General features: G+C 42.2%; 2 protein-coding genes across 3 annotated transcripts; one reads left to right on the top strand and one right to left on the bottom strand.

Moving 5' to 3' along the window:
• The first annotated feature begins 201 nt into the window (after positions 1 to 201).
• LOC118216815 (interleukin-2 receptor subunit beta-like) lies at positions 202 to 8,262 on the top strand. The gene is made up of 11 exons (XM_035398335.1): positions 202 to 557; positions 1,657 to 1,782; positions 1,974 to 2,054; positions 2,334 to 2,442; positions 2,585 to 2,654; positions 4,534 to 4,624; positions 4,850 to 4,983; positions 5,130 to 5,334; positions 5,604 to 5,721; positions 5,964 to 6,048; positions 6,716 to 8,262. The coding sequence occupies exons 3-11, from the start codon at positions 1,979 to 1,981 to the stop codon at positions 7,400 to 7,402; spliced, it is 1,575 nt and encodes a 524-aa protein (XP_035254226.1). The 5' UTR covers positions 202 to 557; positions 1,657 to 1,782; positions 1,974 to 1,978; the 3' UTR covers positions 7,403 to 8,262.
• A 6,604-nt stretch (positions 8,263 to 14,866) lies between these two features.
• Positions 14,867 to 24,383, bottom strand: LOC118215957 (interleukin-2 receptor subunit beta-like). 2 transcript variants are annotated; one of them, XM_035396944.1, is made up of 10 exons: positions 24,230 to 24,383; positions 20,868 to 20,961; positions 20,379 to 20,496; positions 20,177 to 20,249; positions 19,820 to 19,907; positions 19,334 to 19,467; positions 19,000 to 19,186; positions 18,615 to 18,732; positions 18,288 to 18,372; positions 14,867 to 17,202 (listed from the first exon to the last, which is right to left on the bottom strand). In XM_035396944.1, the coding sequence occupies exons 2-10, from the start codon at positions 20,938 to 20,940 to the stop codon at positions 16,531 to 16,533; spliced, it is 1,548 nt and encodes a 515-aa protein (XP_035252835.1). In that variant the 5' UTR covers positions 20,941 to 20,961; positions 24,230 to 24,383; the 3' UTR covers positions 14,867 to 16,530. The 2 variants fall into 2 exon arrangements, with proteins under 2 accessions (XP_035252835.1, XP_035252836.1); XM_035396945.1 differs by lacking the exons at positions 20,868 to 20,961; positions 24,230 to 24,383 and having other exon boundaries at positions 20,392 to 20,470.
• Positions 24,384 to 24,646: the final 263 nt, after the last annotated feature.

Genomic DNA, 24,646 nt, shown 5'->3' with positions numbered 1-24,646 from the left:
CGCAGTCACTCTATTTTTACCTTCACAGGTGACAACAGGCCCCAGGCCTTCATTCGCAGTGCTCACGCCACATAAAAAGTGTGCGTGTGCATGTGCGTGTGCGTGTTTGTCTGTGTGTGCATGTATGTGTGCGTGGGTATGTGTGTGTGTGCGTGTGTGTTAGAGCGAGAGAGATGGTGATATTTTTTTTTCTTTCCTCAGCCTCCACTGTGGCTTCCTGTATGAGATACAACCGTCAGGGTCAGAACAAAATTGTGGTTTGCCTGCACTGCCATGAAATGTCACTGGGCTGGGACCAGAATGTCTTCATCGTCATAACCATCAGAGAAAGAGAGAGAGCAAGAGAGAGAAAGAGAAAGGGGGGGGGACTGAGTAAGTAAAATAGGGTAGACAGAAAAAGAGAAGAGATTATTACTTAAAGGGGTAGAAAGAAAAGAAGTGATTGAAAGTGGCAGGGGTCTCATAGAGTGAAGAGGTTTGTGAGAGAGAGAGGGAGAGAGAGGAAGAACCTGGACATCTGGATTGTCCTTTTGACTGCCAGACATCTGGAATGAGAGGTAAACCTGCTCCGTAGAAGTGACACATTTGGGAAATTTTAATTGAATGTTGGAGCAATGGCATAGTGTGACAGTTTTTTTAGTTGTTGCCTCTCAGCCAAGTGAACCCACCTTAATTTTTGATTTGAGATGCTGGATGGCAATTTTCAGCCTGTATTTTTGAATTATGTCCTGTCCTACTGAAAACACTGCACAAATAAGGCAAGATCAGCGAGGGGTCTTTGGCTTTTATTGGTAACAAAATGACTGTAGGTCTCAGCTGAATGCTCATTTGCCATAACGAGGAAATGAGCTACAATCAAGTCTAATCATAAAATACTCATCAAATTGAAAAGAAAAGAAAAACATTTACCATCATCTACATTAGAAGCGGTGTCCATCTCACACTCGATTCGACTGTGCTCATCCGTCTCTGAGCAGGATCACGAGCTCGTTCTTAAACCGTTTCGGTAATAACGCAACCCCGTATGACTAGCACGGGTGGCCTGGAGTGTCAGTGAAGCAGGTGCCACAGTTAGACAGCCATAGCAGCTCGCGTTCTGAGCAGAACCTGAGCGGAGCCCTAAGCTCTGTAGTACGGCAGTGTAGTACAATGGTTAGGGAACTGAACTGCATGCTTTAGGTAACACAGGAAAATGTCCAGTGTTAGTTCAACTCTAACAGATGGCATTTCGGACCAAATGCTATCTGTTAAGAGTTTAATTAACACTGTTAGAGTTGAATTAACGCTGGGCATTTTCCTGTGTGACCTAAAGCTTGCAGGATGGAATCCCAGGACAGGACAGGACTTCAGTATATATCCAGCTTTATAAATTGATACTATGTAGAAATGCATATAGTCTCTCTGGGTAGGTGCATCTAATAAATTCCTGCAATGCCATGTAATGTTAAACTCAGTTCTTAGTCGTATGACCCTATTTGGGAGTTTTGTTGTTAACTGTATGCAGCCCCCTCCCCCCCCCCCCCCCCATCCCCCCCAACTTCACTGCTAATATTTATACATGGTGCAAATGCAGCACTTTTGCTGTGCAAGCAGAATGGACTCTGGTCATTTGGTCACAGTTGCTGTTGCGGGTGCCATTTGTTTCACATTTTTCAGGGTGGGGTTTATGCTCTCCAGCACTGTGCCGCGTACGAGTGCCAACTCTCACACCTCACAGCCGTGCCACCCTCGCCACTTGGGCAGCTGCTATTGGTCCAACCTACCAACCGTCCGGTTGATCTGGTACGACATTAATTATAAAATTAGGAACCTTAGTTGTCATTCAGTGAACTGTAAAAACAGTTTTTTTTTAAACACTTTTGTACTAACATATGGCTGTGGAATCTTACAGTATGTTCTACATGCAGAAAATAAAATATTTTTGCTGAAACAGACATGTAACCATGGAAATAAGCGTCTCTGTCCATCTGTAGGAGCAATGATGGAGGTCCTGTGGCGGAGGTCTCTCTTTCTTCTGCTCGCCGTGCAGATGCTTCCCTGTCACTCACTGCACGGTAAGGCTACCTGAGGGTACATCTGGCACTCAAGTCCGCCTTTACTGGACAGAGCGGGAATGAAAAGAGCAGGAGCGAAAAATGACTGATGGAGAAACAGACGATCACACAGATAGATAGATGGATGGATAGATAGATAGATAGATAGATAGATTTCCATTAATTTCATTGTATAGGCCAAAGGAGTTAGGACAGTTGGGTAAAATGTAAAATGAACAATCAATTCCAATATAAAGGTACGGCTTACAAGCAGATTTTGTGCGTCTTTTCTCTCTGTAGATCTGACTTGTTTTAATGACTACATCAAAAAAATAAGCTGTGTTTGGAACGGTTTTGGAACACCCCCGGAGGTCCACTGCGTTCTCAAAGCAAAAGCATACGGAAATGTGTATGTATCATTCCAAGCAATATGGGAAGGTGGTCGGCAACAGCGAGTGCTTCCACTGCAACCAGTAGACTCTCAATAATGTCCCAATATCTGCGAGAGCACAGCAGCATTCAGTATTTTATCTTTTCTTTTGTTCTTGCAGGAAGAGTTGTGAGCTGATGCCCGCGGAGGGTGAGGACCAAGCCTTCAGGACCTGCCAGCTTGCTTTCGAAGTATACATTCTAAAACATAAATTAGAACCTTTGACATGAAGTTCCTGACAGGGTTCCTTTGAAACTAAATGCAATATTACACCACCGCCAGTATTTCTAATTTTTTTACCTGTTCACACACTATGCTTGAATATTGTTGAGGAAAAAAATCTATGTACATAACATATACTGGGCATATGTTCAAGGGTTGAATAAAATAATGGAAATGCCTAACGGAATTTTAACAACTAGTAACTAGTAAGGTATAGAGCCGCCCTTCATTGTCCTTCTTGGAATGATGTCGTACAAGTTCTGAATTGTGTGCAGTGATTGGAGATTATGAGATATTGGACCATGCAGAGGAAGCATCAGACCTAATGACTCCCTCCAAATGGCTGCTCATACCATTACATATTTGCCAGCATGTTCAACAGCTGACCACAGGTATTGTGGGCTGAAGACTTCCATTGGCTTTCTTCTCAGTAAGCCCATCCAGATGAAGGAAAAACAATGTACAATGTCACAGTTCCCTAGTCTGTCCACCAGATGCTGCCTGTTCCTCAGCCCTAGTGTGTCTCATTTCTGTCTATTTGGTCACTGTTTGTGATGCTGTTATCAAATCATTAGTTAATTATTGTTTGCAAGTTTATTCAGTACACCTGTTCTTACTCCTGTGTATGTAAGTTCCTGGTCTCTGTTTGCGAGTTCTGACGGCCACAGTGGGCACGTTTAGTCCTTTGTGGTTTTTGGCCGTTTGTTGTTTTGTTTCTTTGTTCCTGTTTGGTTAAGGTGGTTAAGTCTTTCGTTGGTTCACTTGTCTCTGTCTCCCGAGTCCTCTCTCTGTGCAGGCATCCACAAGCCTGAGCCCCGTGTTAGACGACCGCACCTCAGATCTTTCATCCATTACTCAGGGTTCCAGGTTCTGTGATCCTGGCACCAGGTCCCACGTCATTATACATTAGCCTTAGAGATAAGGGATCCTCTGAATTGCCATGAACAGCAGCTCTGTGAAGCTGATTGCGTGGAGTTTTTGTTGGGAGGTCATTTTTGCGGCAGTAGTACTGGGTGTTTAGTAACTGTGCTGTTAAGTATCCGTCTGTCCCTGTCAGTGAACTTTGACTTGTGACTACTGTCTCTCTTTGCCGGCACAGTTTGTTAGTGTGGGGATATTTGTCATCATTTTTGGCAGTTCCCCTTGCTGATGCACCTTCAGTTTGGCCACTGGCTATTTGGCCTCTTGAACTCTGTTAGCTGCCTCTTGTTGCTTTGGAAACTTGCATATGAAACTGCTGATTGTCAGACCTCTTTAATTCCTGACGCATTCTGCAAATTGGTGTTCAACGTAATACAACACCTGTGTAGCTGCCTTTGTAGTTATAAGTTAGTTAAAAGTCCTCTTTCATGTGGTGTTTCTGTTATTTTGTCCAACTGCTCTCTATATACAGAATACTGTACATACACATAACATGTCTGTAAGAATATATGAATGCAATCAAGCTGGATTCAGTCTACTTCTGTCCTTAATTTTCACTAATGATAACTGCTAAAATGGAGGTCATCTCTGTGGTCTGGATACAATTAATATTTGTCTTTAATGTGGACTTGCAATGAAGCGCTAGGGATGGTTTCCTCCCTCACAAGCACACTCTCCAAGCTGCATGTGTGAAGATCACCAACAGTTCTTTCACATTTAGAGTCAAAGTTAATGGCAAATGCTGATTGAATCTAGGCCACAGGGTCGATTTCCATTTTAGCAGCATTCAACCAAGAGGAGTATTGACTAGTTTAATGACAAAATACGACAAAGGCTTATGCTTATGGCACTCTTTCTCTTGTTCCCTGATTTGTAACAACAAAACCTGAAACTTTATTTTCTCTGTCTGTTACTTCTCCATTGCAGGTATTCACTTATTACAACAAATTGACAATTCATGTCGTGTGTGGAGACTCTGAGGTTGCCTGTTTGAAGGACTACAGGCCGGCGCATAATGGTGACTGCCTCAGATTTTACAAAGGGCTCTGCACTGAGCTTAAAGCATCCTTGTGTACCTTGGGCACAAGAGATGGCTACCAGACATATTAAATGTTTGCCTTATTTCTACACTTTTCTTAATGCTTTAGTGATAGAGAACCGAGCTCTGGGATTGAAACTAATTGACTGCTCTTTATGGAAAATTAACTGAGGCCTGTCTTTTGTTGCTGTTGCTTTTCGGCAGTAAAAATGCACCCCCCTGGCAAACCCATCGTCGTCAAGTCAAATGTCTCCTGGAGTCTCGGCAGTCCCCATTCAAATCTGATCCCCAGCTATAATTTTGAACTGCAGTACAAACGGTCAGAGCAGCCCTGGGAGGTGAGTGGTGCCGACAGGTGTGTTACTGGAGTGTGCGTGTCACAGGACATCAGTAGGATTTCAGATTAACTCTGACCCGCCCAGCAGCTCCGTCCTGATGATGAAGATCCTGTCTTTCTGTCTGTCTGTCCGTGCGTCTGTCTCAGAATGCGGTGTCAAGGAACCTCACGGCCAAACAGATGTCAGTAGAGCTGCCCGAGGACGAGCTTGAAAAGGGACGGCTGTATGAGGCCAGGGTTCGAGTGAAGCCACCAGAGCCACGGAATAGTTTACCCGCCCTCAGAGGGGTGTGGAGCAGCTGGAGCCCCACTGCGTCCTGGAGGTCAGAGGTCGGGAGGTCACCTGAAAGAGGTAACAGCTTTTAATTCAAGTGACCGTGACCATTTTGAATGTTTCTATCTTGTAATGTGTAACAGTTATTTTTCAAAAGCAATAACAGTTGAAGGATCAGTGAACTCATCTCTGCTTGATGTTTTTCTCTTGTTTGCGTAATTGTATTTTATGGCACATCTGCTGAGGTGAGAAGGAGGGCTCTGTGCTCACTCACTTTCTCCACTGTATTTCTCTTCTCCCTCTCCCGTCCCCTCCCCCCTTTCTCCCTCACCCCTCACTCTCTCTAGCCTCGCACCCAGGGTCTTTCCCAGGTCTGGGCCCAGAACTGCAGGTGACTTTGGGGCTGGTGACTGCTGCTGTTGCCTTTCTGGTCCTGATCACCTGCAAAATCCACAGAGCCGGCTGGTGAGCAGTGGGGAGGGGCTCATGTGGGAAAGTGACATCACGCAAAGTCAACATGTCACACTGCATCTGTGGGGAGATCATGCATCGTTGATTCAGTACTTGTGACACGTCAGTGATAGTACTCTAGGATATTAGAGGGTCACATGCTGATAGGATGGTCTTGATGCACATGCTCAGATGCTCAGTAAAGATATGGGACATATTTTGCTGTGTTTCCCTGCTCATTATTTATTGTTTTCCAGGGTTTACAAGTGGAAGCTGCCACATGTGCCAAACCCCTCCACCTACTTCCAGTCCTTAAATTCTGTCCATGGAGGGAATTTCCAGGTAAATCACAAGGGTCACTGCAAGGCATGTTGTATCTCTGGAGCATAAACTGGTGGTTTTTAGATTAATTATTTTTAATTGAAGAGCGCTCAGAGTCACCATCTAAATGCCTGATACATTTTAAACTGATGGATGGGCTTCTGACGCAGCGCTTAACGCTCTTTAGTGCGTAAAACCAGCAGCTTTGTGATGTGAGGCGCTTTGCTGGCACTCTGTAGGAAGAGGTGCACCACACAGAACCGCTGGGTTCCCTGGGAAATGCAGTTTGAGCTCAGCTGTTTTCTGCGGTTTCTTTCATTCCCTCAGTGACAGAAACACGCAGGCAATCAAAGTGTAGACAAAAACAGCTGCTTTCTCTGATCTTGGTTTCAGGCTGAGGTCTAGCCTGGGGATCAAAAACATCCTTTCACTATTTTTGAAACGTGTTCCATTGATCTTGCACCATTTTCATTCTTGCAAACCTATAAATATGATTTACAGTTGAGGCACCAGCACTGCTGTTAAATTATAGAAAACTCTTAAGGAACACTTCCTGCGTAGCACTGCTATGTGACTGTGGCTCTTAATTATTTAATGAATTATGTGTCAGGTGCATGAATATTCATTCTTTTCTGGCTTTGGTTTGGCTCACTGAGTCCCCTTCTCTTCTCTATTCAATCCTGTCCAGAAATGGCTGAGTCCCATGTACGCCCCAGAATCCTTTGATATCCCCCAAAGTTTTGAGGACATCTCCGCTGTAGAGGTGTTCAAAACTGAGGACGTCGCCGCCCTGCTCCACACGAGCAACCCCACAGATCTCTGGGACAGCAGTGCCGGCTCCTCCTGCTTCTCCAACATGGGCTACTTCTACTCCGAATACCCCGACTCTTATGGGACTGAAGTGCATTTCAGCTACCAGATGGACGCGAGGTGCTCTGTGGAGGTGGTGGGTGAGGAAGGGGATGCCCCTGTCCCGGCCAGGTCTTCCTACGAGCACCTCAGCGATCATCCAGGGAAATCCAGACAGCTGGATCCAGGCCGCAGGGAGCAGAATGAGGAGGAGGAGAAGGAGGGTGACATTGGGGATGGCTCAAAGGAAATAGACACAGTTCCTCCTCTAGCCATTCTTCCTTTTTCACTACCCAATCCTGTGACCCCTTCTCCCATCCCACTACCCCCTCACCTTCTCAACATGCCCCTGCTACCCCTCCCCTCTCATGATTTTGACTCAGATACTGCAACTGGTAGCAGTAACGCCCCAGGACCACTGGAGGGAGCGCTTGGCAGATCCTCCTCAGAGAGAATTGAGCCCTCTAGTGGTGGGTACATGTCAGTGATGGAAATGCTGAACACCTACTGCAATAAATCCATTTGAGAAATGTTTTGCTATGAAAATATCACTTTTTCTCAGATCCTTTTCCCCCTAAATATGGTTCTCTAATATAGATAGTTTGGTGTAATGTAAATTAATAATACAAATAATTTTCTTTTGCAAAAGTGTCCAGGGAAATTGATCAGTTGTACAATAGTATCAGTCATCTATTGAAAGGCCATTACAAAGAATGGTAATGAGGAGTATTTGTCATTTTTATTATTTAAAAAATATATCCAATAGATAGGCAAAACATACAATTTGCTCTGGGACACTTCCTTCATGCTTTTATGTGCTTATAAATGTTACAAGGCCATGATATTTATGTGCAAGTGCAGATCACTTATACTACTGCTTAATAATGTTACACAGATTGCTCTTGAATGTTTGAATTGCCTTTTACTTCACTTAAGTTTTTTTTTTTTTGTTTTTTTTTCATGAGGTGTGGCATTTCCATTCTCAGATTCAGTGTTTGGGATGTTGTCATGGCCTCTGCCGTAACAGTAGCATGTAATATCTGCAATATTTTAAAATAGATGCATTATATTTTAATTTTTTAAGTCATTATTTCTGCTGTGGATACATGTGTAAGGTCTCCTTAAATGGGAAATGCTGATGGAAGGCTGTTCTCTTTTGACATTGAATTCAATTTTGTCCAGATTATTTGTGTTCAGTTTTTATACATTTGTAATCATGTAAACGTGTGCTGCTAATACCAGACTTACTCTCTGACAGCTCATTTGAATGAAAAGTTCCTTCACTGTGCATTATTTTAACAACTGTTAAAACAATCCTATTATATTTAGCATTTATTCTCAGATATGAAGCTAATAAAAATAAACTAACTGACAATGACAAGTTGACATTGATCCTCCAGTTTTGTGTGCTTGTGTGTGTGTGCATGTGTGTGTGTGTGTGTGTGTGTGTGTGTGCGTGTGTGTGTGTGTGTATGTGTGTGTGTGCGTGTGTGTGCGTGTGTATGTGTGTGTGTGTGTGTGTGGGGGGGGGGGGATGTGGGGGTTGATTTTCTGGCAAGATACCTCGTTTCAGTGAAGCTTTGGGGTTTGGCAACAGGAAGCAAAGGAGCAGACTTTTTTGAGGGGTGAGTTTGCTACAGGAAGCAGCTTCAAACAAAAACAATCCTATTATATTTAGCATTTATTCTCAGATATGAAGCTAATAAAAATAAACTAACTGACAATGAGAAGTTGACATTGATCCTCCTGTTTTGTGTGCGTGTGTGTGTGCGTAGGTGAGTGTGTCTGTGTGTGTGTGTGGGGGGGGGATGTGGGGGTTGATTTTCTGGCAAGATACCTCGTTTCAGTGAAGCTTTGGGGTTTGGCAACAGGAAGCAAAGGAGCAGACTTTTTAGAGGGGTGAGTTTGCTACAGGAAGCAGCTCCTTTGATGTGGCTTTGCTTCCCCTTTAACTATGGGATTCATTTTTCTTCTTGTAGGTTTTGTTTACAAAAAAGAACAGTGAGCTGGACCAATAGCGACTGGCCCACTGTCTAATAACTGCAACATGTAGGCCTGTCCTACATTTCACGCTATTATTTTTTCCTGCAACGTTTAACTAACCACTAGAGGACGACAAAGAAAAGGCAAGATGCAGTTGATACCACCAAACAGAAAATGCCCTGGATAGAACAGAACAGATGGTACTGAGTAACTGCCAATGCAAGTGAGTCTCACCTGCAGGATTCAATAAACCTGTGCATTTTACATGGTGCTGTCAATGGGTGTGGAACTGATGAATTATAGACTACTAATGTTCAGATGGTGTGGGACAACTAATGACCACATCAGCAGGTCTTCTGCTAGGCTCCAACTTAGGCAATCATGGTTTAAATAAACCTGGTACATATTTACGTAGCTGCTCAGTGTCAGTATCTACAGGTTATTGCCCATGGATGGAGGTTGCCAGCAGCAATGTCACTTCACTGTGTCACTAACCAAATACTTACAGACTATGGTGTGTGTGTGTGTGTGTGTGTGTGTGTGTGTGTGTGTTTATGTATGTATGCTAATCTTTGAGTTCATCTTCCCATTGAGAAAATGAAAGTGACCTATATGAAAATTCTTCTGCAGGTCAGGCGTAAAACAGCATCATTTCAGCTGTAACATAGTTTTCATTGACAGCAGACGGTGCTTTGGTTAATGTACACAGGTTACTGCAGATCACAAGACTCACAGAGCTGACCTTTTATCTATCACAGAATAGCATCAGGTAATCGTCACTGTTAACACTGCATGCTGCTAACTGCCACAGATACGGGGAAAATATTTTTTTGCGTGTATGTGTCAGACACCACAGTCTAACTTGACATTTAAAAGATCCTATCAATCAAGACTTGAAAAAAAATTGATAACTTAGAATTAAAAAAAACTACTGTTACTTCGGTTTTATTTATGAATCATTTTGTTGTGTTGCAACTTGTTCTTATCAGTGTACAGTTCTTGTTTGGGTCCATAACATTTATCATTTACATTTAACAGTTATCTTTTGTTTTCATTAGCTGAAGGGCCACCACAGGTGCTCTTGCAGTAAATGTAGGCATAGACTGAACATGTAGACTGATGGACACAGGTAAGGCCCCACTGGCCATTCTGACAGAGTCATTACACCAGCAGTGTTGGACTTTCTTTTTTCTGAAAATTCCAACGGCGCACCCTACATGCCCCTGTTTTTCTCATTCACCTCCTTCAGCGGCAGGTTCGGTGCCAGCATGGACTCTTATCACATATCGACACTCTCTTATCTGGCCTTGAAGACCTGAAAATTATTCAATCCAATGGACATAAGCAAAACAGATACTTGGACTGAGTCTGAGTGGGTCTGCGTGCCTCCTGTGACTGACACATAGAAGTGGGTCTTCACTCCTTAGACAGGACAGAACTCGCACCCAAACAAACCTCAGACTTATTCCGACCCAAAGTGTCCACTGGGTTCCGCAGAACTGCCAATAAACCTTCAGCAAGCGATTCGCAAAACAGCAGCGTTCTAACCAAAAAGCAGACGCAAAGGGGTTCTCCCTGACATACTATTCATATTTCCTGTTGTTAAAACCTCATTTGCATGAGCCTGCACTTCAACTTGAGTTTTCCGCTGAAACAGCAAACGTTTATCTCCCTACTTACTCTTCTCTTCTGTCCACTTCTAAACTAAACAAGCCCTTTCATTAATGTTTTTGTGATCGCATAGCAAGGTGGTGGAAAAAGACAAAAAGCCACAATGGCGGAAGTTACGACATGCACTCACAAATCGTGACAGCTAAAAAAATGAATGCATCAAAAAAAGGGGTTTGCCAGTCAAAATTGTGACAAAGTACAAGTGGCAAACAAGTATGAATCCAAGATACTCTTAATGGTAAAGTGAAAAGCCTTTATTCAAACGTGGCAAAAAATAAAATGTGCTGAACCTACATGTTGCAGCCTTGCACGGCCTTCCTCCTCATTCCAAGAAGCACCTTTTGGGCCATTGTCTTTGTCCGTGTACCGCTCCTTCTCTTACTTTTTGCAACTATAATAATCAGATCTGCTCTTCATTTCTAACTGGTTTAAAAGATAAGGAAAGAAGTGCACATGTTTATTTATAAATCCTTTATTCATATAAACTGTCAGAGCACATCTCTTACAGCAATCTGCTACAAGCAGCAAAGGTGTTATACAATATTAAAAATTTCGGAAAATGAGTCGTCAGAATTCAGCGTAAATTATGTGGCCTACGGAATAAATAGGAAATTATGTGGCCTACGGAATAAATAGGAAAGCACACAAAAACAAAATGTTTAAGAACAAGTACAAAAAGAGAGAAACAGGCAGTCAATACCAAATACCATTTTATGTATTTGGTATGTATTTATGTATGTATATTGAAGGCTAATACTACACTATTTAAATACCCCCCCAAAACTACAAAACTACAAATATAAAAGAACAACAGTTTTTCTTTCATACCTGAGACCAACTGAAAAACTAAAAATTTGTTAATATGGATTAATATGGATTATTCATTTTACATAGTTCCTGAGAAGGTATATTTAAGGTATACTAGCCGCCATGTTCCATTGGAAAAAAATACATTTAAATTTCTAATATACTGACAACCACAAATAATACATTTCTATAGTGGTAATGGTTGCCCTTGAAATTGTATACTGATTGGGGAAATATAGTGTGGCATGACTGAACTTGCATTTGCTGCAGCTAAATGACAGTTCATTACAATAAACAATACACAGAGCTGGCTTCCGTATGCTGGATCTTTCCCCGTAATATCCATCAATATGCAGCAAGGAACCAACTTGTCATGTTTACATGGTTCTGCACTAATAATAGCTAAGGGCTTCAAAGCAGCATCCCCAAATAAAGCTACATAAAATGATGAGCTTGGTACCAATCTGCACACAAGGATTCAAATTAGATGAGCAGCCCCTTGTGAAGTGAGTAGGTCACCCAAAAAATACAAATTAAGGTATGTTTCCACTTACCCAGAGTACTGTGTATTTATCCAGATAATTTTGCAGACATTTGACAAGTCTTTTAGATATCTACTGCAGCTCACCCTGATACTTGTGTAAGGTCTCCTTAAATGTGAAATGCTGATGGAAGGCTGTTCTCTTTTGACATTGAATTCAATTTTGTCCAGATTATTTGTGTTCAGTTTTTATACATTTGCAATCATGTAAACGTGTGCTGCTAATACCAGACGTACTCTCTGACAGCTCATTTGAATGAAAAGTTCCTTCACTGTGCCATTATTTTAACAACTGTTAAAACAATCCTGTTATATTTAGCATTTATTCTCAGATATGAAGCTAATAAAAATAAATTAACTGACAATGACAAGTTGATATTGATCTTCCTGTTTTCTGTGTGTGTGTGTGTGTGTGTGTGTGTGTGTGTGTGTGTATGTGTGTGTGCGCGCGCGTGTGTGTGTGTGTGTGTGTGTGTGTGTGTGTGTGAACCATCTAACTTGTAAATGAATAATGAATTTCTTTGCAGTCTGTGGTGAAAAGGGATGATTTCAGTGAAGCTTTGGGGTTTGGCAACAGGAAGCAAAGGAGCAGACTTTTTTGAGGGGTGAGTTTGCTACAGGAAGCAGCTCCTTTGATGTGGCTTCGCTTCCCCTTTAACTATGGGATTTCTTTTCAGAAAAGAACAGTGAGCTGGACCAATACCAACTGGCCCACTGTCTAATAACTGCAACATGTAGGCCTGTCCTACATTTCACGCTATTATTTTTTCCTGCAACGTTTAACTAACCACTAGAGGACGACAAAGAAAAGGCAAGATGCAGTTGATACCACCAAACAGAAAATGCCCTGGATAGAACAGAACAGATGGTACCGAGTAACTGCCAATGCAAGTGAGTCTCACCTGCAGGATTCAATAAACCTGTGCATTTTACATGGTGCTGTCAATGGGTGTGGAACTGATGAATTATAGACTACTAATGTTTAGATGGTGTGGGACAACTAATGACCACATCAGCAGGTCTTCTGCTAGGCTCCAACTTAGGCAATCATGGTTTAAATAAACCTGGTACATATTTACGTAGCTGCTCAGTGTCAGTATCTACAGGTTATTGCCCACGGATGGAGGATTGCCAGCAGCAATATCACTTCACTGTGTCACTAACCAAATATTTACAGACTATGGTGTGTGTGTGTGTGTGTGTTTATGTATGTGTGCTAATCTTTGAGTTCATCTTCCCATTGAGAAAATGAAAGTGACCTATATGAAAATTCTGCTGCAGGTCAGGCGTAAAACAGCATCATTTCAGATGTAACATAGTTTTTATTGACAGCAGACGGTGCTTTGGTTAATGTACACAGGTTACTGCAGATCACAAGACTCACAGAGCTGACCTTTTATCTATCACAGAATAGCATCAGGTAATCGTCACTGTTAACACTGCATGCTGCTAACTGCCACAGATACGGGAAAAACATTTTTTTGCGTGTATGTGTCAGACACCACAGTCTAACTTGACATTTAAAAGATCTTATCAATCAAGACTTTTAAAAAATTGATAACTTAGAATTTAAAAAAACTACTGTTACTTCGGTTTTATTTATGAATCATTTTGTTATATTGCAACTTGTTCTTATCAGTGTACAGTTCTTGTTTGGGTCCATAACATTTACTGTATTTTATAAATATTACAATAACCACAAATATCAAGGTATGTTATGTGACCACCAATGCAGCAAGTGACCTTACCCTGACATACCAAGTGACACACACTATATTCCAGTTTGTGTAAATTGGCATAAACATTCATGAATGACTATGTAGTGCTTAGTTATACCATTGAAAGAAAGTGTTACCAGAGCAGCTACATCTGTCAGCCTGTATTTCAGTGTGATGACTGTTATCTTTTGTTTTCATTAGCTGAAGGGCCACCACAGGTGCTCTTGCAGTAAATGTAGGCATAGACTGAACACGTAGACTGATGGACACAGGTAAGGCCCCACTGGCCATTCTGACAGAGTCATTACACCAGCAGTGTTGGACCTTCTTTTTTCTGAAAATTCCAACGGCGCACCCTACACGCCCCTGTTTTTCTCATTCACCTCCTTCAGCGGCAGGTTCGGTGCCAGCATGGACTCTTATCACATATCGACACTCTCTTATCTGGCCTTGAAGACCTGAAAATTATTCAATCCAATGGACATAAGCAAAACAGATACTTGGACTAAGTCTGAGTGGGTCTGGGTGCCTCCTGTGACTGACACATAGAAGTGGGTCTTCACTCCTTAGACGGGACAGAACTCGCACCCAAACAAACCTCAGACTTATTCCGACCCAAAGTGTCCACTGGGTTCCGCAGAACTGCCAATAAACCTTCAGCGAGCGATTCGCAAAACAGCAGCGTTCTAACCAAAAAGCAGACGCAAAGGGGTTCTCCCTGACATACTATTCACATTTCCTGTTGTTAAAACCTCATTTGCATGAGCCTGCACTTCAACTTGAGTTTTCCGCTGAAACAGCAAACGTTTATCTCCCTACTTACTCTTCTCTTCTGTCCACTTCTAAACTAAACAAGCCCTTTCATTAATGTTTTTGTGATCGCATAGCAAGGTGGTGGAAAAAGACAAAAAGCCACAATGGCGGAAGTTACGACATGCACTCACAAATCGTGACAGCTAAAAAAATGAATGCATCAAAAAAAGGGGTTTGCCAGTCAAAATTGTGACAAAGTACAAGTGGCAAACAAGTATGAATCCAAGGTACTCTTAATGGTAAAGTGAAAAGCCTTTATTCAAACGTGGCAAAAAATAAAATGTGCTGAACCTACATGTTGCAGCCTTGCACGGCCTTCCTCCGCATTCCAAAAAGCACCTTTTGGGCCATTGTCTTTGTCCGTGTACCGCTCCTTCTCTTACTTTTTGCAACTATAATAATTAGATCTGCTCTTCATTTCTAACTGGTTTAAAAGATAAGGAAAGAAGTGCACATGTTTATTTATAAATCCTTTATTCATATAAACTGTCAGAGCACATCTCTTACAGCAATCTGCTACAAGCAGCAAAGGTGTTATACAATATTAAAAATTTCGGAAAATGAGTCGTCAGAATTCAGCGTAAATTATGTGGCCTACGGAATAAATAGGAAATTATGTGACCTACGGAATAAATAGGAAAGCACACAAAAACAAAATGTTTAAGAACAAGTACAAAAAGAGAGAAACAGGCAGTCAATACCAAATACCATTTTATGTATTTGGTATGTATGTATGTATGTATGTATATTGTAGGTTAATACTACAATATTTAAATACCCCCCAAAACTACAAAATTACAAGTATAAAAGAACAACAGTTTTTCTTTCATACCTGAGACCAACTGAAAAACATTACAATTTACTAATATGGATTATTTATTTTATGTAGTTCCTGAGACGGTATAGTTTAAGGTATACAAGCCACCATGTTCCATTGGAAAAAAATACATTTAAATTTCTAATATACTGACAACCATAAATAATACATTTCTATAGTGGTAATGGTGCCCTTGAAATTGTATACTGATTGGGGAAATATAGTGTGGCATGACTGAACTTGCATTTGCTGCAGCTAAATGACAGTTCCTTACAACAAACAATACACAGAGCTGGCTTCCGTATGCTGGATCTTTCCCCGTAATATCCATCAATATGCAGCAAGGAGCCACCTTGTCATGTTTACATGGTTCTGCACTAATAATAGCTTACGGCTTCAAAGCAGCATCACCAAATAAAGCTACATAAAATGATGAGCATGGTACCAATCTGCACGCAAGGATTCAAATTAGATGAGTAGCCCCTTGTGAAGTGAGCAGTTCACCCAAAAAATAAAAATTAAAGTATGTTTCCACTTACCCAGAGTACTGTGTATTTATCCAGATAATTTTGCAGACATTTGACAAGTCTTTTAGATATCTACTGCAGCTCACCCTGATACAATGGACCTCAATGGGTTTGTGGTGCTCAAAGCACCAAATAATTACACTCGAAAAACTGAACAGCAACATTGCATTCCAAATATAATGCAGTGGTTACTTACAAACATCCAAAGAGCTTAATTTGTGAAATGTTTCACCGAAAACTACTTTCTACGAAGTATGCCAACTGTGTATATTCGTGCAAAATCTCAACCAAAGCACACCAGTATTCTGGGGCACAGTGTCAATGTTGTTTTAAAACATTGTGTCAACATTTTTGGCTGGACCGCAACAGCGGGTCCAGCCCTATAAACACAAATGTCTGTAACTGAGTGATGAAGTTACACCATTTATGGTGAAGTTACACCATTGGTCGCCAGATCCAGCCATATACTAGGTTTTGACCTGGTCTTGTTGATGAAACCGAGCAGAAATTAAGCTCTGTGGGTATTCATGAGTAACTGTGGCATTATATTTGGAAAGAGATGTTCTTCTGGGTTTTTCAAATGTCAATTTCCGGTGCTTTTGAGGCCACAAATGTTAGGGACCCGTTGAGCTCCATTGCGCCAGGATGAGCTAAAGCCGATATCTAGAAAACTCTAGCAGAACTATCTGGATGTATAGATAGTACTCTGGGAAAGTGGAAACACACCTTAATTTCATTTTTGGATGAAGTGTCCCTTTATGAACTGAGAAAAAAAACTCAAAGGGAGTTGTTACAGCGGGCACTCTGCACTGACATATAGTCACCACTGGAGGGCTCAAGTTCTGCAAAGGGGGATCTACCAAGAGCTCCCTCCAATGGTCCTGAGGTGTTACTGCTACCAGGAGCTGTATTTGAGTCAAAATCGTGAAAGGGGAAGGGCAACAAAGGGGTACTGGGAAGGTGAGGGGGTAGAGGGATGAGAGAGGGGGTCGCAGGAACAAGTAGTGTAAAGGGGAGGATGGTTAGAGGAGGAAGAGTGTCCATTACCTTTGGGCCATTCTCAATTTCACCCTCCTCTTCCTCTTCCTCCTCCTCCTTCTCATTCTGCTCCATGCAGCCAGGATCCAGCTGTCTGGATTCCCCTCCTAGTTGCTGGTAGGTACAACTGACTTGGAGGGGGGTATTTTCAAGTTCCACCCCTTCCCCACCAACTTCCTCCCCAGAGTGCACCACCCCAGATTTGTAGCCGGAGTACACTGGACAGACCTCCACACTGTAGGAGCTGGGGGGCTTGGAGCTGCTATCGCACTTCTCTCTGGGGTCACTTGCGTGCTTGCTGTAGAACAGGGTGGTGACGTCCTTGGCTTTGAACACCTCAACAGCGGAGATGTCCTCAAAGCTCTGAGGGACATCAAAGGATTCTGGGGCAAACCTGGGACTCAGCCATTTCTGGACAGGACAGAATAGAGAAACAGGAGACTGAACAATGAACAGATTCGTATTTTATGATTCACAATGTTAATAAGCATAATTTTATTGAAATAAAGGCAAGAAATAAGCTGTAAAAGATCAAATCAATCTTTGGAATGATCACCTACATCATATTTTGTGATGTGATAGAATTAGGAAATTAGATACTGTCAAATTAGCTACAGCTAGCCCTTTTTCCATTAAAGAATTAGCCTATGCTTGATGCGCATACGATAGTTATTGCGACAACGCTAATGCAAAACGGGTTAAATCAAAATATGACGCTAGACTAATTCACTTGCTAGAGGTGGATTAGAGGGGGTCCTAAGGTAGGACCTAAGCTAGATAGTGCTGTCCATCTGCAGCCATTGATAGAGCTAAAACTGTTAGCATGCAGCCCATATTGTCTAATATCGATGTACTGGATGCACGCACAATCGGTATCAGTCGTCTGGTATGAATGTGGGCAAAAAAGCAAATTTCCCAGAAAGTGCTCTCGCTGTTGGCTTTGGGAAGAATCGTACAACTCCAATCTCCTCTGGCTCAAATGTGAACAGCTGTATTGTGGTCTTATAATCAGCGACTATGTCTTCTACACATCTTCTGTGTCATCTGAGTCATTGATAATGACCTTTGATTCAGAATCAAATTTCAGTGCTGTCCATTCCTATCATCTTTTCAACCAAAAGGTGTAATAGCAGAGCTGTTTGTCTTCCACCTATTGCGTCACGCATCAAAGGTAATTTCCCGGCGTGACTTTGTAAGGTTCGTCAGGACTGATCGATTTGATAAATTTGAAATCATACTAACAACGCTTTCAGCTTAATTTAATGAAAAACCTTGAGACTAAAATGAATTGCCCTATTACTAAGTGTAGTGCCTCACAACACACAGTTGCTGTTTTTACACACCAAAAAATCATTAAACACTGCATCAGCGAAATCCAGCCATCAGTTAAACACGTATTAGGAATTTAGCTGGTGACCCTGAGTGCATTTCAATTAAAAATAATTAATCTAAAAACCACCAGTTTATGCTCCAGAGATACAACCTTCGTGATTTACCTGGAAATTCCCTCCATGGACAGAATTTAAGGACTGGAAGTAGGCGGAGGGGTTTGGCACATGTTGCAGTTTCAGGTTGTAAACCCTGGAAAACAATAAATAATGAGCAGGGAAACACAGCAAAATATGTCCCATATCTTTACTGAGCATCTGAGCATGTGCATCAAGACCATCCTATCAGCATGTGACCCTCTAATATCCTAGAGTACTATCACTGACGTGTCACAAGTACTGAATCAATGATGCATGATCTCCCCACAGATGCAGTGTGACATGTTGACTTTGCGTGATGTCACTTTCCCACATGAGCCCCTCCCCACTGCTCACCAGCCAGCTCTGTGGAATTTGCAGGTGATCAGGACCAGAAGGGCAACAGCAGCAGTCACCAGCCCCAAAGTCACCTGCAGTTCTGGGCCCAGACCTGGGAAAGACACTGAGGGCGAGGCTAGAGAGAGTGAGGGGTGAGGGAGAAAGGGGGGAGGGGACGGGACAGGGAGAAGAGAAATACAGTGGAGAAAGTGAGTGAGCACAGAGCCCTCCTTCTCACCTCAGCAGACGTGCCATCAAATACAATTACGCAAACAAGAGAAAAACATCAAGCAGAGATGAGTTAATTGATCCTTCAACTGTTATTGTTTTTGAAAAATAACTGTTACACATTACAAGATAGAAACATTCAAAATGGTCATGGTTACATGAATTAAGCCATTACGTGTTTTAGGGATCCTCCCGACCTCTGAACTCCAGGACGCAGTGGGGCTCCAGCTGCTCCACACCCCTTTCTGTGGCTCTGATGGCTTCACTCGAACCCTGGCCTCATACAGCTGTCCCTTTTCAAGCTCGTCTTCGGGCAGCTCTACTGACATCTGTTTGGCCGTGAGGTTCCTTGACACCGCATTCTGAGACAGAAGCACGGACAGACAAACAGAGAAAACGGGAACTTCATCATCAGGGCGGAGCTGCTGGGCGGGTCAGAGTTCATCTGAAATCCTACTGATGTCCTGTGACACGCACACTCCAGTAACACACCTGTCGGCACCACTCACCTCCCAGGGCTGCTCTGACCGTTTGTACTGCAGTTCGCAATAAAAGGAGCGGAGCATTTTTGAAGGAGGTTTGCTGAGACTCCAGGAGACATTTGACTTGGCAACGATGGGTTTGCCAGGGGGGTGCATTTTTACTGCCGAAAAGCAACAGCAACAAAAGACAGGCCTCAGTTAATCCTTCACACTGTCTATGATGAGTTACCAGCAGGGTTAATTTTTTACCACTGAGTACCGAAAAGACTTTACAGTGCGCAAAAGCTGGCCATGAGGTGGTCATCACCAGATGTCACAATAACTCAGATTAATTTTAAATAAAAATGTATTAAACACTCCTTTCATTGTGTAATGAAACAGTGACACGGGGCCTGAAGCTAAACTCAGTAAAAGAATTTTGTTTTTCTGATATGACCCTGATGTTATTGTGCATTCCTAGCTTCCTAGATTCCTAGATTCCTAGGCACAGTTGCATATAGCCAAAGTACTTACTATGCAGTTTTGGCCAGTAGTCACACCTGACAACAGTGTCGTTTTCACACGTTACTGTAAGACTTAAGTTATCCAGGCTGTTAAAATTCTAAAAGAGAAAAGAAAAAGATTATAGAGGGCAATTGGAAACTGTCAAATGTTTGCACTGCATTGGCAATAAACCACCAAATCAAGACCCCTCAACCACAGAACTGCATAAGTTCTTACACAGTTCTATGCCCTTGACACACAGCGTGTGCCGTAAACAATGAATTACTCCAAAAATTCATGTAGACACACTAAACTTTGCGGATGACCTTAACTTTTTACTGGTTATACTTTTACCGACTACATTATAATGTATATTTTATAACGTACCCAGATTTTATATATAAGATGACAGCTCCGTAAGGTGTCCTGACCCTCCATGGGCTTTAGATCACAGCTGTTGCTGGGTGACAAATAAGCACAAACGATTTAGCCCCTGTCCATTTTTTTTCAATGCCCACTTCTGATGTTCCAAAAATGTAGATAAACTGGTATCAGCTAAAAAACATGAAACTCTATGTTGGTCCCCTACACATGTTTAGTACTTCTTTCTAATTCTCCTTGGAGAACACAGTGCACTCCTGGATGACTTCCTGGGCTGTTCCACATACAGGTGATGTTATTGATGAAGTCGTTGGTGCAAGTCAGGCCTATGGAAGAAGAGCAACAGAGAAAATGTTTTTTCATAAAATCACAACCTGCTCTGACATATAATTTGTATATTTACAGTAATTACATTAGGGAATGAAACCGGACTGAAGGATTTTTGGCTTCAGGGATACAGGGCAAACTTTGCAGTCCTGTCCTGGATGAAACATGGAAGTATGATAAAAGGCAGTTCTTGTGGAATTCATAATCTTTGACGTTTTCCTGGCATTTTTAGCTTTGGCCATGAAGGGCTACACCTTACTACAGCTTGTTGGGTAAAAACAACAACAACAAAAATGAGTTTTCTGAATGAGAATGCTTCTAATCTGTGTAACTGCCTGGGTTTTCCTCTGCGTGGTGCAGGTGGCCATACCTTGCCGTGAGTGGCCGGGAAGGATCTGTACAGCGAGCAGGAGAAAGAGAGACGACAGCCACGGGACCCCCATCACTGCTCCTACAGACTCATTCTTAATGAGCAGACACAGGAAAAGAATGCATGGAACATTAAACATCACAGTAGAAACCCTGTCGCCGGGGATGGACATTCCCTCCTTATGTTACATTACACTTTGTTTAGCAGATGCTGTAACCCAGGGCAACCTGCAATGTAAGGAAAAATCCACTCAATGGCTACTTTATTAGGTACGCCTATCTAGTTCCAGATAGGGTCCCTTTTGCCTGCAGTACAGTCTGAATCATCATGGATTCAACAAGGTGATGGAAGCATACCGTGGGAATTGTTGTCCTTGCCAACCACTGTCGTAAACAGCTCTTATCTGAGCATTTGTGGCCTTGCTGTTAGACTGAGTCAGCCCATTCTCCTCTGACCTCTCTCATTAACAAGGTGTTTTCGACCACAGAACTGAGGCTTAATGGATGTTTTTGTTTATTGCAGCATTCTCGGTCAACTAGACTGTAGTGCTTGAAAATCCCAGGAGGCAGGAGGGCAGTTTCTGAGATGCTTGAACAGCCACACCGCACTAAGAATCATACCACGGTCTAATGGTGAAGCCACACTATACGCGGCTCCGCCGCCTCCATTCATTTTGAATGAGAGGTGGTGGCCAGACCTCGCTAGGCATGTTGGCGTTGCCGGCGGCCCGGCGAGACCGCGGGGAGATGGCCAAAGTTCAACTTTGACCCCCTCGCCGCGTCGCGGTAACGAATCTGATAGAGCTCAACAGTGAGGTTCCGGAAGTGTAAATCCTATTCATATTCTGAATTGAGGATTTGATTATTAGCCATAATGTCGTAACCATCAAAGGTAGACTTACCACGAGCTATCATATTGTGAAACGATTTTTTTTGCAGTACTCTGATTAAGCGATTAAAGGAACTGATTGGGATTGTACGCTGACTTTATAATTATACTATTCTATTAAGGAGGCCCACGCAGTAATACTAAATAGACTATTTGTGCCAGATGATGATTTTAAATAATTCATATATTTTTAAGACTGCTAATTAGAAACTCAATAATAGCCAAATGCTAATTTAGGCCTACACTTTGTATTGCACATGTGGGATGCAAACAAGCTTCGCCGCGCAACCTGGGCACCAGAAGAAAAAAAAGTTAAGTCAAAAAAAATTTTCTCACCAGCATCCATGGAAACACGACATTAAACCCGGTCAAAATTTAACGAACACAATTGTCTGTCAAAAATAGGTGACACGCCCACAAACGGGGACGCGGCGCAGCGCCAGGCGGCTGTCGCCGCGTATAGAACGCGTCTCCTGTCTGTTCTGGCCCCACGATGGTGGAATGACCTCCCTGTGGAGGTCAGAACAGCTGAGACTGTGACCCATTTCAAACGTCGACTGAAGACCCACCTCTTCAGGCTGCACCTCTCCCCATCCCTCCCTTCCCCCCTGTAAATGACTAAACTTAGGGTTGTAACTAGGCAGCTGTTTCATAGGTGACTTAGGCGCATCAACTGTCTTAACGACTACTTGTATTTTTATTTATCTTTATTTTTCCATAGATTGCGTTGTTGCCGTTCTCGTTGTTAGTGTTAATCAGTTTAACCATCAGGGTCCAAGTTGAACTATGCGGTTGTTCCCTGTACTTGGACCGGTACTTCTCTCTAGGGGTTTCGTCATACTTGTTCCTGGTTATGGTTATACACTTTGTTGTACGTCGCTCTGGATAAGAGCGTCTGCCAAATGCCTATAATGTAATGTAATGTATAGTGTGGCTTCACCGTAAGGCGATAAGGTCACGCGTCTTGCCCGTTCTAATGTTTGGTCGATTAACAAGTAAATCATCATGTCTGCATGCTTGATTCACTGTTTGGAAAAGCAGGCTATTTGCATTAACAAGGAGGTGTACCTAATAAAGTGGCCACTGAGTGTCATTGAAATCACCAAAGCGCATTCAGATTTTATCAAATGCATATTACAACTAATAGTATAACAATAATACAATTCTGAACGCAGAAGATTTATTTCGTTACATGTATGTTCAAGTGTTGTTTTGGTACATATCGCAAAAACAATTTGTAGTTTACACATTGACATCAACCAATGTTTGGCATGGATGGGCTAACATAGTTTATTGTAAAACCACCCAACAAAGGATTTATGTGGGCTATGCGATTAACCAGTGATAAGGAAACAACCACTCTGCGTGGGGAGTGTGTTCCATCAGGTTCAACTTTGAGCAAGTGGTTCGCGTTTTTCTGTGTAATCGTGTCATTACCATGTTAAATCTAAAATAAACCCTCTCGTGCTGCCCAAATATGCTTGAAGGCCTCGCTTGTCCATGCTGCATCCAAAGTAATTATCCTACTGTGAAAATGCAAAAGCTTTCGGCCAAATTACTTTTCAGAGGCAGCGTTTCTGGAAACTGCGCTCCGTGACACGCACGTGGCTGACGCGCTACAGGCAGTATCTTCGTGGAAAGAGACAGGAAAGTACAACTTTGAATGGTTAGGGACTGTCCGACATCGCACGTTGTAATTTTACGCTTTGGTAAACTCGGTCTCGTTTTATGGTACGCAAGCTGCCATTTTCGTTTCACAGTTACACAAAAGAAATGATTCGTAAGCTACTGTGAGCAAAAGGTCATCAGTGTGCGTCACCAATGTGCTCGGATAATGTCCTAAAAATGAAATGTTCTTTCATAGCGCTTTATATCGATGATAAACCGGTATCAGTATTTTATTAGCTAGCCTAAACGCCTATATTTTAACATCACACAATTATACAAGTGACCCTGTAATGTCACTGAACCGATGTAATTACTCTCGCTTTAGAAGTAAGCATGAATGGGAATATATTACTGTTACAAAGACCGAGAATAATTCTCGACAGTCGAGACTCGACTTCGCCTAGCCTACTTGCACGAGCGCGTATAGTTCAAAAGCACAGCACCTACGAGAATCCGGAGAGTCAGAAGTTTCATTTGTTTGAGAACGTTAAGTTCAAATTCATGATCAGCCTTGCGAATTCAAAGCCCGTTAATTTCGATAGTGGTCTTAAGGACCCGTGTGTTATGATCGATAACCAGCTAAAGCAATCATAATCATCATAATGATATTATTTGTATTCTTTTTAAAAAACAGAAACAGTAGCGTTAATTTAAAACGAAATAAGTCTATGTAAATCTTTGGGGATCCCAGGTTATGGGGATCCGGTTTTTTTTTATTTGCTTTTTAAAACAAATTATTTGTTCAAATTAGATGACACCTTGTCGCTCCACATTCCCCTATAAGCGGTCACGTTGAGCAGGCTTACCTCTATCAAATACAGCTATCCGACAGTCCAAACACCCTGAACCAAAAGTGTATAGCCACACCGTGTCGACTTCTACCTCTCTCTTCTCATTATCTCTCATTAAATTCTCCCGTTATCGTATGTACCCATCTCTCTATCTGAGAAAAGACATTGGTTCCTGTGTTGTAGGCAAACCACAATCTCACACAATCTGTGTGTATGTGTGTGTGTGTGTGTGTACGTGCGTGTGTGTGTGTGATCAGAAGTCACAGACTATGGACGATGTGGAAACACAAAGTCAGTAATCTGTAATTTCAATTCTGAGACTCAGCAAATAAAATTAAAGAAAGGTAAAGAAAAATTACACATTTACCCGAGGACTTGGGAGCTTCACCACGGAGATGAACGTTGATTATTTTGTTCAATTAAATTCAGTCA

This window comes from Anguilla anguilla, chromosome 17 (assembly GCF_013347855.1).
Source record: "Anguilla anguilla isolate fAngAng1 chromosome 17, fAngAng1.pri, whole genome shotgun sequence".
NCBI classification, from domain to species: Eukaryota; Metazoa; Chordata; class Actinopteri; order Anguilliformes; family Anguillidae; genus Anguilla; species Anguilla anguilla.
The sequence above is the reverse complement of the archived record's forward strand: the minus strand, read 5'-3'. Positions and strand labels throughout refer to the sequence as shown.